General features: G+C 36.8%; 1 protein-coding gene across 1 annotated transcript in view; it reads left to right on the plus strand.

Moving 5' to 3' along the window:
* kif26ba (kinesin family member 26Ba) overlaps nucleotides 1-15967 on the plus strand; it is a 367132-nt gene that overhangs the window by 303579 nt on the left and 47586 nt on the right. The window contains exons 6-7 of the mRNA XM_039748799.1: nucleotides 10067-10273; nucleotides 12693-12786. Coding sequence (XP_039604733.1) covers nucleotides 10067-10273; nucleotides 12693-12786 — 301 coding nt within the window. The remainder of the gene's footprint in view (nucleotides 1-10066; nucleotides 10274-12692; nucleotides 12787-15967) is intronic.

Raw genomic sequence — 15967 nt, forward strand, 5'->3', positions numbered from 1 at the left:
ACTGGTTTTATTGTTTATGGCCATATTTTGTTAAATAATTATGTTTTCATTAGACCTGTTCCACAGTTACATTTTCACTTGATTAATTAGTAAGTGATTTCACTGTAGTTATGTAATTACAGTTTGATTATCAATTAATTATAAGGTTGTTTCTTTCTGTGCTTTAATTAATTTGCATGTTTTGCAGCTATGCGAAAGGGGGAAACTGCCTTAAGACATGTCTTTGTTTTTCACACTATACTGCAAATCCCATTTCTGAAGACTTATTGCTCACATGATATGTGGCAAAACTAAGAACAACCTGATTTATCTTAATTTTGAAAAATTAAAAGACACATCAAGTCAAACGTGTCAAGCAATGGAGACCTTCAGTGCCATCTTGTGTGGAACACAATGGATTATGACTGTCATATCTGAGCTCATGGTTTATTTTACTGGAAGTCTCAGGCAAGTGTGAGGAGAGTAAAGTGGCTGGTGGCATTATCTATATTGTTGATGTTGATGTCGTTATAGTTTCATTGATATGTTTTTTTAATAAGATGGGCTTTTTCCATTACAGTGTCGAGGTTAGAAGCCACTTTGAATGGACCAGGAATCCATCACGGGTGCACATTCACTGTCACATTTATTATGCCAACTTACACTGTCTTTACAGACATTAAACCTTACCTTCATAGTGATAGGTCATAGGGAGAATGTTTGAGCTTCATGTCTACTGTGGGCAGGACAGGAATTTAAACCAGCTTTCATAGTACTCTACTTCACATATATATCTTTTAATTAAGACTTGTCATAGTACATGCACTGTTCTGCTATTACTGAAACATTTGAAACATCATAAAATTAATGTATAAGGAAACAGACCACTTACACAAAGAACTTGTAAATCTTTGTAATAGAGCAGATTAGACTGTAAATTGAGATGTTTTACCAGTAAAAAGCACTTGTTGTAAATCTCTGGGATAGAGCAGATTAAATTATAAGTTGAACTGTTTCACTAGTTAGTACATTATGATGTCATGACTTATGAAATGAAGGCTTGTAAAAGTCCAGCTTCTTCAGCTGTATGCCTTTAATGGGTTTGCGTCTAGATATATGGCAGTACTTAATAGTTTTGAAACATATAATAGAAGGTAGCTCATTTGAAAAGGTTAGCAGAGCATATATAATGCAGTAGGCTGTTCATTGGAGGTAGGCTCCAGAGTGATTAAAGTAATGAGATGCTTCTAGTAAAGAGTTCTTATTTTTCCTTTTGACAGTAAAAAGCAACACTATAGTTTATTGTTAAATTAATATAAACTACAAATTTAACAGTCCCTAAATTTATTCAGCTGCTAAATGACCCCAAAATATGAAATCACTAAATAAGTATACAGCAAGATAGGATTTCGCAGTAAGGTTGCTCTACTCACTAATTATTGTACCAGAGTGGCAACATGTTGAATTAAGAATACAATTAAGAATTCTACTGTACTCTACACATATGACAATAATAAGCCTATTAAACATGAAACTATTTAATGTGGCAATAGTTTTCTTTAAGACTATACATGAAATGCAGTAAATACATGTTATTGTGAAAGAACAGAATAAAGATTATTAGGCCTGTCATTTCCTCTAACAGAATAGTTTCACATGAAATTTGAAAAATTCACTAGCATTATTTGCTTTATGTGCTGTTTCTATTGTTTGAAATCATAAATATTATTATGGACTATTTCACATTCAATTAAACATTTAGATACTATCTACTGCCCTATTGCACAGCCATATGCCTTATTTCATGTGAAATCTGAGAAATTTGTTTTTGACAGTAATAACATCTAAAAATGGATTAACAGATCTTTATCGTTGTATATTGTGTATTGTTTGTTTCACACTTTGCCTAATACTTTACCCTCACCTGTTCTTTTATGCAGTCTCTTATATGATACAGAAATGTGTGACATAGAACTTTTCATGAGGTGACAACATTTCGCAGATGCAGTAGATCACTGAGATACAGCACATGTCCGTACAGTCTGAGCACTGATGGGACAGGACGCACAAAGAAATTACCTTCTTATTCAGATTTCATAGGTTCATGGCTTCAGTATTGTCACTTGTACAGAGTACAGTGACATTCATACTTACAAGTGCTAATCAACATGCAGCATGTCATCACTTTCTGGTGCTATTATTAGTGAACATCACTACCTTAACTTGGAAACTCCTGTCTCCCTTATCTGCCATGACAAGCCTTACTTCAAAGTTAGGATTACTGTATGATTAGAGTACACCCCTCAGTCTCAATACTGCCACTCTCCGGCCAGGCTTGATTTATTTCAATGTATTGTTGGTTTAATTCTATGTTCTTTTTGAGGAGAACAAGATGAGTCCATGCTGGTCTAAAGCCTGTTGTCAACTGAAGTTGGTTATCCTCAATAATTTGTCATCATTGTTTCCCATTCATGGTTAGATTATCATCATCATAGTGTACAATATCTTCAAGCCGCTACTTATAATGCATCACTTTGTGTCAATGTCTTAATTGTAGCTGTGCTTGATCTGAATTTCTCCTTTTGGTCCATATTACTGTTGAGTCTATCAACATTTCTGTGCACTGCTTTTATAGCTTTATCTTCTAACTGTCTTTTAATCATTATACTTCCCTATTAAAATATCTTTGGCTCACTATTCTTCTTGAAGTCATATGGCATGTTACATCAAGTGAAGAAATAACTCCAAATTTGACTTTTATCCTATGCTCACATTAGCAGCTCAGCATGTTCTTTTAGGTCTTACATCAAATGACATTATTTTTTTATTATACTGTATATAGTTAATGTTCATATGAGCCCAGCATGGCAGAGGAAGTAGAATGTTAAACAGAAGGCACTCCAGGTTGGCATGACAAATGAATTTAGTATCTTACCATGTTAGAGGTCCAAAGAAAAGAACTAATAATGTTTATTAGGCAACTGTACAAGGGCTGACACTGCTGTAAGTCTGTGACTAATTATTCTGACTGAAATGAAGGCTTCTGGCAGTAAGTCTGAGTGGCCTTGTTAATCTTGAATTGGTATCTTTTAAGCAGTTTAATTACAAGGGATTAGTCTGCATAGAGCTTTCAATAATAGAATAATGGCACACAGGAAGTGAAGCATGAAAAGCCAATTTCCTTCCATAAAATTTGGTGTCTGATTTATCTCATTTAATTAGGCGAATGCTATTTAATGCCATGTAGTGCCAAATTTTCAAGAAAACCCCTTGTAATTAATTGCTCATAAAACCTTTGTGCTCTCCCAAAAGCCAATTTTTTCATGGATTTGAATCCCAGTACGTCCTAAAAGAAAATATGGCATGATCATTGCTTATCACCAAAACTGCAGTACTTCAAAATCAAAAATACTCTGTATAGGTTTTGTGATATTTAATTAAACATATGGTTATCAAATCTATATGAGCAATACTTTAGCAGCCTGCTTTATTCAAGACAATTAGTTGTCACCCCATCACCAGTATCAGGTTAATAGCTGAAAACAAACACATTTGTTAATGAGTTCTCTCATTTTACTTTCTTGTGTCAAGAGCTGCCATGATAACAGGTTGAACTGGAAAGTGTCGGCTTCCTTCTCCATCAGGTGTGCATTCAATCCTTGTTCATTATTTTCTTTGAGAGGATATCAAGGCCTAGCCTCAATTGAAATCTTTTGACAGTAGCACACAAGAGGATTTCTTAGCCAGGGTCCTCTCAAAATTTAAGAATGAGAGGACAGTCAGCAGCACCCCTTGTAGAAAACTTTAAGCACCTATAGATCGTGTTCTTGAGTGACAGTAGAAGTTATCAAGAAAGCAAGAAAGAGATGCTGCAATGGTTGCAGTAGTGTAAAACATTAGACCCAAAATCGCTAGTGAAGTGAGAGCTGTTCTCAAATGAAGCCCTGTTTACCAGTGAATTCACAGTAATGCCCCTTTCTTTCTTATGAGCAGTAACAAAAAGAATGAAGTACAAGCCTCTCAAGGGGGTTCCTCACATTGTTCAGTCTGTCAATGTATCATTAGCAGGACAATTAAAGTGGACTTTGGAGTGAAGTTCTTGCTCATCTGGATTTAGAAGAAGTAGGGAGCAGAGAACGTCATGGCCAAAGGGGCTGAGATCTAAAATCTTTAGTTTCAATTATAAATACTAAGAATCCTTTTTTGTTATTACCTTGTTTTTCTTTACTGGTTGGGAATATCAGGTAAAAGGTATATTTTTTCTTTCACTTAAACATCCGTTTATCGGTACAATTTGTAGAGCTGCATTACACAAATAGCACAAGGACAAAGCCATCTTCATACACATTCTGTAATTAATGCATTCAGTACCATTTCTGTTTCATTTGGAAAAAGTTTCTTAAGAGTCTAGTTAAGAACATTATTAAATAAAGAAACATAAAAGAAATCACAGTTTCAGCTGAAGGCCATAAAAGACATGAAGATGTGTTTAAAGCTTGTGAGCTATGTAGTAGTAGTGATACCAGACGTGATTAAATGAATTTACTAGATTATTACAATACAATACAATACAGTTTATTTTTGTATAGCCCAAAATCACACAGGAAGTGCCGCAATGGGCCTTAACAGGCCCTGCCTCTTGACAGCCCCCCAGCCTTGACTCTCTGAGAAGACAAGGAAAAACTCCCAATAAAAACCTTGTAGGGAAAAATGGAAGAAACCTCGGGAAAGGCAGTTCAAAGAGAGACCCCTTTCCAGGTAGGTTGGGCGTGCAGTGGGTGTCAAAAGTAGGGGGTCAATACAATACAATACACAGAACCGAACAATTCCTTAATACAGCATAATAATAAAAATTTTAGAAGTACGGTTTAACAGTAGATGATATGACATAATTAGGTTTGGATATTTTTAGAGTCCTGGAGACCTCATCCATCTAGCTGCCTCCCCATTTGGCCATGCCACGGCTGAAACGTTGCTCAGATGAAAGGACCCCTCTTTCCCATGATTCCTGTGATCCTCCATCAGGGATGACTTTACCATAGGCAGGCAAACAACTTGGCAGGTGGGCCGTGGCACCAATTGCCACATTTGGGTACCGAGAAAAGAAACAGAATAGGTGAGGGTTAGTATCCAGTTATATCCAGTTATATTAAAAATGTAATGTTAAAACGGTCCCAAAAATAAGAAAGCTGCAGAAACAATTTATGTTTTATGACTATATAGTACTTTATAAGGAGACTGTTCTGGTATGGCATGTGTTGTAGACCAAGGAAACACACTGGTCCCAGAGGAAATGTTGGGGCACCAATTGGGTAGTCCCTTTTAATATTAACAACGTCCAAAATAAATAGACACTGAATGACATGTGAAACATTAGCAAATGAAAAGAAATGCAAAAACAAAGACTAAAAGAAAAGAAGATTCAGGGCTCTGTTAAAGTTGTCAGTAGTCAGGTAAAAGCGCCATTCTTTGTTCTGCTCTCCCTGAAGTGAGATGACCTCTCGGCTTTATTGTGGAGAGACCAGAAGGGGCGGAGTCAGTTACCCTCAGTGGGCGGTTTGCTCAGGACTATGGGCAGAAAAAGAGATGATACCATCAAAAACAGTGCCCCCTTGTATCCCGGAGTGGTAGTACTTACCTCCGATGAATCTGGAAAGCGAATCTTTCAGTGTGTCTTTCTGTGACACCTGCAATGAAATTTATTATACAAAGTTTACACATAATATTAGCAACAGTGATGCTGTCATAAAATGATATCTAGCTGTTGCCACACCTGTTTACTCACAAATCAAGTTTAGATTTCACAGTGACTAGAAGACAGCAATGAGGAAAAACTTTCCTTTATACAAATGACAGGTGCCAAAATAAAGCAAAAACATTCTGTATCAGGCTTAAAGCAATCAGAATCCACGTCTGTCTATGAGATAGACTGTCGTCAATTTTGAGAAACCAGAACAATTGTAAGGGATGATCGTGTTCACCCATATGGGTTCATAGTTCTATATATGCCATAGAAGCTGAAGGGACAGGAAACAGCTGTGGGTAAGCGGGTTTGGAAGGTGGATGGATGGATGGAGATGTGCAATCTTGCAGAAGAGCTCAAAAGTACCCCTTAAACTGCACTGCAGCTGCTCTAGCAGGGGTTCACTGGCACATATTACAAGAACAGCTTGACAAGATTACTTACTGTAAGCTTTTTTTCATTTTTTTTAAATATGTTTCCAGCCAGAAGAATAATTTTAATAAACAAAGGGATTACGGAAATGAGGCAGGGATCTACCAAAGTGCTGAGAAGCTGTTCTGCTTTACCTCAACTGGCAGACAATTTCAGACAGGACAAGGTCGTGCTTTATAGCTAAGCAAGTCTGAGTGGAAACAGATCATATCTGTTATTTTAAACTATGAGACACCCTGAAAGGAGAAGAAAAACAAATATATCGCCACTGGGTTCACATTGTGGAGTAAAGCAATTGAAAACTGAAATTTGACTCAGGACTGTATTAGTCCCACACGCAGTTTAGCAACAAGAAAGTATATTTTTTAAAGGTGGGTAAAACTATATTATGTTTGCAAAGAGCCTGAAAGGAGATTGGGGACATGTGAATTCTCAGGGTTTTTTATTAAATCAGGTTTCTCACCGAGCGAATCATAAGCTGTAATTACAAGGTAATGGGCCCTTTGGCTGATCACAAAATTCAACATAAACCCGTCAGTTAAAAATGTGTACATTATGTGAACTCCAAGAAGTCCAAGCAAATGTTTATGCCCTAATAGCAGTGTTGTCATGTCGTATAAAGGCAGATTCCATTTACATTGAGCTTAGGGAGCTTATGGTTGATGGACTTATTGAAGAAGGAATTTGAAAAGAGTAACCCATCTTTTAAACAGCATGCCAGCTTCTTTGTGACTCATTAAGAAGGTCTGTTGACAAGCAAAAAAAAAAATCCCTTGTGCGCACAGTATAATTGTGTTCTGCTGGATTGTTCTTGGCAATTCTTGCTGTATGATTACAGTAGCTCACATTACTTTTTCCAACAATATTATTGTGCTGTGTGTTGCAAAAGGGACATTTGTTCAGTTTTCCTTTCATTGCTATAGCAGTTCCATCTATTTATTTAATCTATTTCCTAGAGCAGCTTGTTATAGTGCTGTGTAGCAGGGATTGGGATGCTAACAGCAGCTGTGAGTTTAAGACAGAAACCAGCAAAACACAGAAAGCCATTCTTCCAAATGGCATACTTGTGATATAAGAATTCAGAAGCCTATACTCTGGTAACTTCTACTCTTCACCTGTGAAAGAAACCGTATACATTGAAAAACTTTAAAAATTTGTGTAAAAAGTATACAGTGTATGCTAATAAATTTCTAATTCTGTATTTAAAATTTTATTTATTCAACCTGTGAGTTTTTATAAAAATGCGCACTGAAGCAAGACAGGTAAGTTTAAATTGGAATACATCAACATGTGAATAATTTTGCATGTACTTTTTTTTCTAGGGTATTTTCATCTGGCATATGTAAGAAATACAGTTAATGTATAGAAATACAACTGAATGAAAAATCTGATTGCCATGTAATAAAACAAAAAGAAGCAATATACTTATGGAAATATCCAGTGAACTTTTATTCAACCACTGCTAAAACAGTTAATACTGTGATACTAGAAGGAGTATGATTGAGTTTTATTAATAAATACATCTGAATATCACAGGTATACAAATTAAAATAGTTTTTGCATTTCTGAATGACATCTGGTGCGGCGCTCTGGTTAGCGCGTGTGCCTTATAGATCCAGTATCCCAGGTTTAGATCTAAGGCCTGGTAGTTGTCTATGTAGAGTTTGCGCCTTCTCACTTTCCTCCAGGTTACTCCAGTTTTCCTCCTCTCATATCTCCAAAAACAAGCATGATTGGCCCCCACTGGGCATGGGTATGAGTGGTCCATGAAATGGATTAAGAGCTAGTTTCTACATTACACCTACTCATGTGAGGATAGGCTCTGGGCCATCTGTGATCCTGATTTGGATTTTAAAGGCTCTGAACATGTTATGTAAATGACATCATCTAGTGGAAACCCCAAACCCTGAGGATCATAATATCAAAATGCAGACAGAAGTGTGTGAGATCAGAAGTCAAACGTATGCAGATATTGAAAAAATGCCCTGTAAATACAAGTCACCAAACAACAATCGGCGACAGTGCAACTGAATTACCAGAGCCATCTAATCGAGTACTGTCATCTGTTATGTCAAAAGCTAAGCTAAAGTCCAAAATCATAATTATGACACCATTTCCTGATTTGGAGAACATCAAACTAACGTTTACAGCATGAAGGTGTAGTGGTTGATACTGGTGTTCTACAGCTCCAGGTGGTTGGATTTAAATCTTGGGCCAGTCATTGTTTGTGTTGGTGTTAGCACATTCTCCTTGTGTCCATCTGAGGCTTTCTTTAGGTACTCCAGGTTTCTCTGATATCTTATAGATATGTGGATGAGGTGGATTAATGATTGAATTTGTTCTATACGAGTCGGTGTAGGAATGTCAGCGTCTGTCCTGCCTTGGCCGAGGCTGCTTCCTGCTTTTTACCCGGTACTGTCAGCATAGGCTGCAACTGCCTGTGACCCTAAGGGTTGCCAGTTCAAATCCCCGTCACTGCCAAAAGAGATGCTACTCTGCTGGGCCCTTGAGCAGTGCCCTAAACCTTCAATTGCTCCAGGGGCGCTGTACAATGGCTGACCCTGCGCTCTGACCCCAAAGGGTTTGTGAAAAGATGCATTTCACTGCATGTTGCCCTGTATAACTATGTGTGTGACAAATAAATAAGGATAGAACCAGTAATCAGTTAAGTGGGTAAAAAAGTAAATGGAAAGATGGCATTTTCAGCACAATTTCTGTTTCTCTGTGCTTGGACAGAATTGAAAGTCAAATTGAAAAAATGTTCATAAAGGAGAATAAAGCTTTTTTTCTTCAAGATTGGAGAGAATTATTCAGATTCAGTATTTGGGTCAGAATCTAATTTCTTTATTAACATTCCACTGGCTACTTAGTAATCATTTTGAGCAGTGCTCATGAAATATAACTATATACAGTATATTAATAATTATATTCCATTTTTTAATGTTATATTTAAAGCTGGTTTAACATAAGTATCACAAAAAAATATAGGAAGTAAGTATAATATCCAAAGAAACTTGGTTCAGAACAGGTTCGAGGTATCAAAATTGAACATAGAGTAGGTCACTAAAGTCACGAGGCATCAATGGCAGCCAATGTAACATCTTGTTTTTTCCACAGAAATATAGTGGTAGGTTTAACTTCTTTAATACCAATAATAAACTTTTGAAAAGTTTAATGTTCTAACTTTCTAAAATGTAATTGACAAATAAAAGGTTATCAGTGGGTATTAGAGTTAAATGACTCAGGCAGCGCATTTTTCTACTTTGGCTTCCACTGGCTCCAAGAGTACTTATGAGTGGGTGAATCTGCACTAGCAAATTGTTACTTAAGGTACAGTGATGAGAAATGTTTGACAACCACTGCTTTAAAAGAAGTAAGTTTACTCTATGCTGTGTTATTTCATCAGAGTGAGTAGGGAATGAACAGAAGGTGAGCTGCCTTTACTATTAGTGAGTCAGCACTAAGAAAATCGCTTCAGAGTCTCTGCAGAGAGCACACAGCTTTCACATGAAGGAACAGCGCCGTTGTCGATATTGGCTGTCAGCATGTATACTGCATTGTAGTTAAAGCAGTAGAATTGATGTTTTTGAGCTTTCAGCACTCCTATCTTTAACTTCTCACTGTAAAAAATAAATTTGTTAATCTTCTATTTCTTTGAAAGTGGTGACAAATCAACACATGTGTTTGCTGAAGTGAATTTACCACACAAGCTAATTCTTTCAAAAGATCTTTGTTACCCACACCCTTCAACATATAATATTGGCAATACTGGTGTGTAGGCATTCCAAATTTGTTAAGAAAAAACTAGCAACTAGTCATTCCAAAGCAAACTATAAGTTACTATTATTCTGCTTTTGTATTTATAGCGAGAAATCAGAGGTAATCTTCAAATCCGTGTGGTTTTCCTTTTAGGTGAAAGTGATGCTCCGAATATGCCCAGTCTCAGCCGGAGATACCTCAGAATCCAGCTCATTCTTGAAGGTGGATCCTCGTAAGAAACAGATCACCATTTTTGATCCAGTGAGCAACTGTCCTCCAAACTCTACGCAGAAGCGAGGAAGCCAAGTTCCACCAAAAATGTTTGCTTTTGATGCTGTCTTCCCTCATGATGCCTCACAGGTTTGTTAACTACTTAAGTAAGGAATGAATTGAGTTTTTATTTCTAGAGTACTGAATACAATACAGCAGTCAAGTGAAAGACATGGGATCCACTCTCAATCACATCAGTCATTCATTTTCATTGGTAGTTAATCTCATGCAGGGTCTCAAGTCAGTTTAAATCTATCCCAGATGAAGCATAGTAGAACTTCCTCCTGGACCAATCAACTGACTATTGCAATAAATGTTTTCAACTGTTTTTATGTAATGATCCATTTTGTTACAAAATTATTTCACTTTAGAGATTGTAACTCACCCAAAACACACAGTTATTGAAGAGCAAAGTGTATGTGGAATCTGTTTTTGAGTTTGCCATGTAATGGTTGGTAGATAGATAGATAGATAGATAGATAGATAGATAGATAGATAGATAGATAGATAGATAGATAGATAGATAGATAGATAGATAGATAGATAGATAGATAGATAGATGGATAAAAATATAGATAAAATATAGATAGATAAAATCTTCTGACTTGTCTGTCACAGTCCCAGTGACTCATTATGCCAGCATATTGTTATTGGCATAAAGGAGTATTTCTTGACACACTTCTGCTGACTGAATCATTGGCTGAAAGCACTCAGTGTTAGTGTGTCAGAGAGAGGATGTGCACTATTGTTCATAATGGCACTCAGTTTTGTTTTAGTTCTCTCTTTAGCTATGACCTCCAGGGGGTTTCAGAGTGTGTCCTATAACTGAGCCTGCCCTTTTAATTAGCTTGCTGGTTCAGTGGGCCTCTCTTGAAGTGATGTTACCCCAGTATTGGTTCTTTGCTATACCCACTGTCTGTTACTGGAAAGAGTAGTATCAGAAAGTGTGTGGATAATTTTACTTTAAAGCAGTTATCTCTGCAAAACTAAAAGCTATGAAGACGAAGTGCCAGGTTATAATTTTGAAAAGTATTTCTCTTTAACTTATCCATACACAGATTTGATGTCCCCTCTACCCGAAGTTTCTGGTATCTGTTTTGTGGCCATTTACTTAATATATTCAGATAATTCCTTTCTACTCATTTAAGGACTCGATCTTTTATAGAAAAGTCTTTTTTTCTAATGCCTGACTCAGTTTGTCACAGACCACATTTTGAATTTCCAGGTGCAGTGACTTACTAAGTAACTTTTGTGTATGTTATGCAGAAAGTCAAAGAGCTAGAGCTGATCAGTGGTTCACCTCTCTGCCATCAACACAACTGGCTTCTGAAAACTGAAATGTCTATTTTGAAGATAGTCTCAAAAGTTATTTTTAATATAATAAATAGTGCTAAGACTGGATGCTACCAATGAAGAAAAATGGCAGTTGTTTTTCTAAGACCACATTATGCTTCTTCTTCAAGTAACATCCTTCCAGAGACTCTCTGACAAAGTAATACACAGATCTCAATGCTGCTGTGGTAGTACTTCTACATGTTTCAGTTCATAACTGTCTGTATTTGGTTTTGCCGAATATAAAACCATGGCATAAGTGTACATTTTGACATTGCATGAAAAACAACTTTATAATTGATTTTAAATGGGTCTCTTGGTGAAGCAAAGACAAAAATAAAAGTCTTCTGTGTCTCAATCATGAAAGACAAGACCTTCTGAATAGGGGCAGGAGGGACCTCCTTTTCTGGCTTTCCGGTTATATTAAACTGTAATTATTTTTCTCCCACCGCTACACACCGCTAATGTCATCATACCTTTTAGTGCACATTATTTTCGTGTTATTTTAAATAAATAGGTATTTTTTAGTTCTTTCATTTTTCTTCTATATGTCCATAACTGATTTTACTTAGTAAGCTGGGGCTCACTAACAAAATGAAAATATCTTGTAAGGTGGTTGGCTGTTTTCTAAATAACATGACTTGCAGGTCAATGTCATATTACTGCTATGTGTTGTTTACATATCATGAATGTATGTATCTGACAATAATTTGTTTAAAATATGAGAATAATCAATGTAATCATGCTTTATTTCTTCATTGATCACTCACTGCTAAAGTGTATTTACTGACATCACAGTATTGACTAAATTTATCAATATTTGTACACTTTCGTTGTTTATAAACTTTGTCCAGAAGACACCAAAAGAAATCCTCACAATTATTTTGTCATTTCAATAATTTATCAAATTCCTGAATACTCCTTCTTTGATGAAGCATACAAAGAACAGAAAATACTGTCTCTAAGGAAACTGATTTTTCTCAGTATGCCTGAAATACCTTTGACTGTTGTGCAACCTTCTGGCTCTTCTTCCAGAACTCTACCTCCTACTGTCTGTGCTGTTCACACTCATATTGTGTGATGGCATGTTTGATGTTTGCCTTTTCAGATCCTGAGTGAGCCATACAATTGTGTTTGCCTATTCATGAGAAAAACCCCTACTTTGTTTTCTTAACAGGCTGAAGTGTGTGCTGGCACTGTGGCGGAAGTCATCCAGTCAGTTGTGAACGGAGCGGATGGCTGTGTGTTCTGCTTTGGTCACTCTAAGCTGGGTGAGGCAAACTTTTTTTTTTTTTTACTGACTGACTCCTGACTGATTGCATTAGATAGCAAATGCATGCTTCCATCTTTCAACACAGAATAATGAAACTGCAGATATTTCTCTGAGATGCTCCTGTAAATTATTTTCTGCCTATATCAGCATAAATAGCATGGTGGGAGCTACTTGGTTTGCAGCATTTATTTTCATCTACTCGTTGTCAGTCTTAAAAACATTAAGAACATCACCTATGGTACACAGTTTCTATCGGGTATGCTTGCAATGATTCAGTTAGGAATAATGAGAGTCAAACCTGTATTGATTGAACTAGCTTCAGGGAAAAAAAAATAGATTTTTCTTTTTATGGTTATGACACTTAGTAATATAAGTAGCCCATGGGCTGGACAACTTGTCTCCACAGCCTCATAGATATGGAAAAGTGGGAAATCTAACAGACTGGAAGACACCATGCTGGACACAACAGGCATTTTACTTTAGCGGTAATGTACAGCTGACATGATAGATTTTAGCTTTGTGGTTTTTACCTGTAATTTTAATTTTTCGCCATTTAAGGAGGACAATGACTGATGCATAAGGCACCTTACATATGAAAACACTATTCTGTTATCTTGGATTTTAGCACAAACAGAAGGCCTCCATTGTTAAGACACGCAACCACTGCAAAAGTGGTTATTTATCTGCTGTTGAACTTACGTAACTGGAGGCTTGCTTTTCTGTATGTGTTGACATTGAGTAACTTTGCTTGTTGTTTGTTTTTAAATTTAATAATAATTAATGATTTATTATCTCCAATGTGAATCTGTTTGTGTATGTGTGTGTCCTGCTACCACCTTCTCTAGTGTGATTGCTGCACCAACTTTCCCCCCACTACCTCTTCTGTCTATCTATCTATCTATCTATCTATCTATCTATCTATCTATCTATCTATCTATCTATCTATCTATCTATCTATCTATCTATCTATCTATCTATCTATCTATCTATCTTAAAAGAAAGAAGTTTAATCCTTTCCCAACAAATGCATAGAAGCATAAGTATTGATTGCCATGGATTGAGTGGAATTGAATTATTGCTTACATACACTACACTACTTCTGCTATGTTGGTTAGTTTCACTGACATCTCTCCTTTGTCCTGGGATCAGGACTGGTGGACATGGCTGTGCACGAGTGTGCCCTGAAGAAAGCTTGATTTTGGCAGATGTTGACTGTGGAGGTTTATTGTTCATGCAACCCTGTAATAGTCTGAATGGACTAGGAAAATTCATTGATGAACTCAGAAAGCTCTTATAATGTATGAAGAGTATCTCAAGAAAATATATAAAGCAACAACATGCTTTCTTACAATTCAAATATTTTGCTAAACACCTACAATTTACTGTTGTGTTTGCATACAATCATCGGATGCACGTTCACACAATGGTTGAATAGCTGCCTATAGTGCCATATACTTGGTCGCTCACACATACTCAGAAGTTGAGACCGAAACAAAGGTGTAAGTAGCACATTGACTAAGTGAAAATGTCTAATTTTTAGTACAAGCCAAAATCCAATTTTTCTAGCCTTCCTGCATTTTTCATAGACTGTAAAACCTCCTGGCTCTTGCATCCTGTTTTGTCAAATGCCATCGGTGCCTGGCATTGCATGGAAAGCTTCCTACACTTGTTGAAGATGGCATACACACACAAACCTCAATCTTAAACAACCTTACTCTTTCTGTAGGTAACTGGCTTTGCACTTCTCAGTCTTAGAAGTACACAGGGATTACTGTGCTGGGTGATCTGTATGATAGCTTTGAGGCTCATGATGTTTCACTTTCTACAGGTTTGGTTTGATTTTTGTAGCACTTTCTTATTTTACCTTCAACTCTTCTCAGTGCTCAGGATATGTGGAAGTCTTCAAACTACTCTGATACCTACTCACCTGCCACATTCTCTTCCGTATTCTTTTCCTCCCAGCAAAACCCCTATCTCCATTCCATGCATTGCTTTGTAAACTGCCATACAAACCTCTCCCCCAAACTGCATTATGGTAAAGTCACCTTTCCCCTTGCTTTTTCTTCTCTATTAAGATACTACTGTATATTCTGTATGGTGTTAGATAATGCTGCAGAGACCTCAACTAAAAGTACACTCAACTCAAAATTCTTAATGGACTTTACCCTGCTTCCTCTTAACACCACCTGACAGGTCTCACCAAAGACGCCATTTCTTTCTCTTTGGTATACCTTAATGCTTGATCAGCATCTACTGTATATATGTGGACACACTTGCGTGGTGCTATGACCCTTCTTGACCACTCAGGTCTGCTATTGAAAGAAGTCTGGAGATGCCACTTCTGCATGTGTAGTCCGTAGCTGGTGGAATGAGCTGCCTACCTCCATTCGAAAAGCTGACTTCCTCAATTTTAAAAAGACACTCTTGAATGGTGAATTTCAGTCTATCTAATATTAGACATTAGATTTTGTAACCTGAAATAGTGACTAGCTTGTATCTTGTACTAAGCTCTTCACTTGTGATGATTAAGTTGTAACCTTGAACTGTGACATTAACAGTCACCCAGAAGACTCATGTGCTCAATTATGTTGAGCTTTTTTGTAAGTCACTTTGGATAAATGTGTCTGCTAAGCAAAAATATGTAACATTTATCTCCTGTTTTTTCCTTTCTTCTTATGCTTTGGTCACTCTCTATATTCTTTTCTTTCGTTAATTACTCTTTTATCGCAAGTCTTCCTTCTCTTTGACCTGTCTATACTGCCTGTTAACTTTCTCAAACATAAATTATCTTGGTTTTCATGCAGCCAGACACCATCTTGCTTCTCACTGGAAGGCCATAAAGCCCCTTAGGGAGGACACTTGCAAATCTTCCTTCAACAAGTTAATTCATGTCAAATAGTCTACATCATTCATTAATAGATCATCCAGCAAATCAACTGAAAACTGTACATTTCTTGCTGTTGCCCCACAACTCAGCATTCCTTCAGTGCTGCTCTCTTTTATTGTAGTGAAAGGCTTTTCATTTTAAGTACATGGATATTAAGAGGTGTCATGACTGAAGTGTTTAAAATTATGAAGGGAATTTGTACAGTGAAGTTCACCGAGAACACAGGGGCACAGTTGGAAGGGTAAATTTTGCACAAATCTTGCAATGTTTTTCTTCACAGAGAAACACAGAC

This window comes from Polypterus senegalus, chromosome 3 (genome assembly GCF_016835505.1).
Source record: "Polypterus senegalus isolate Bchr_013 chromosome 3, ASM1683550v1, whole genome shotgun sequence".
Classification (NCBI taxonomy): Eukaryota; Metazoa; Chordata; class Cladistia; order Polypteriformes; family Polypteridae; genus Polypterus; species Polypterus senegalus.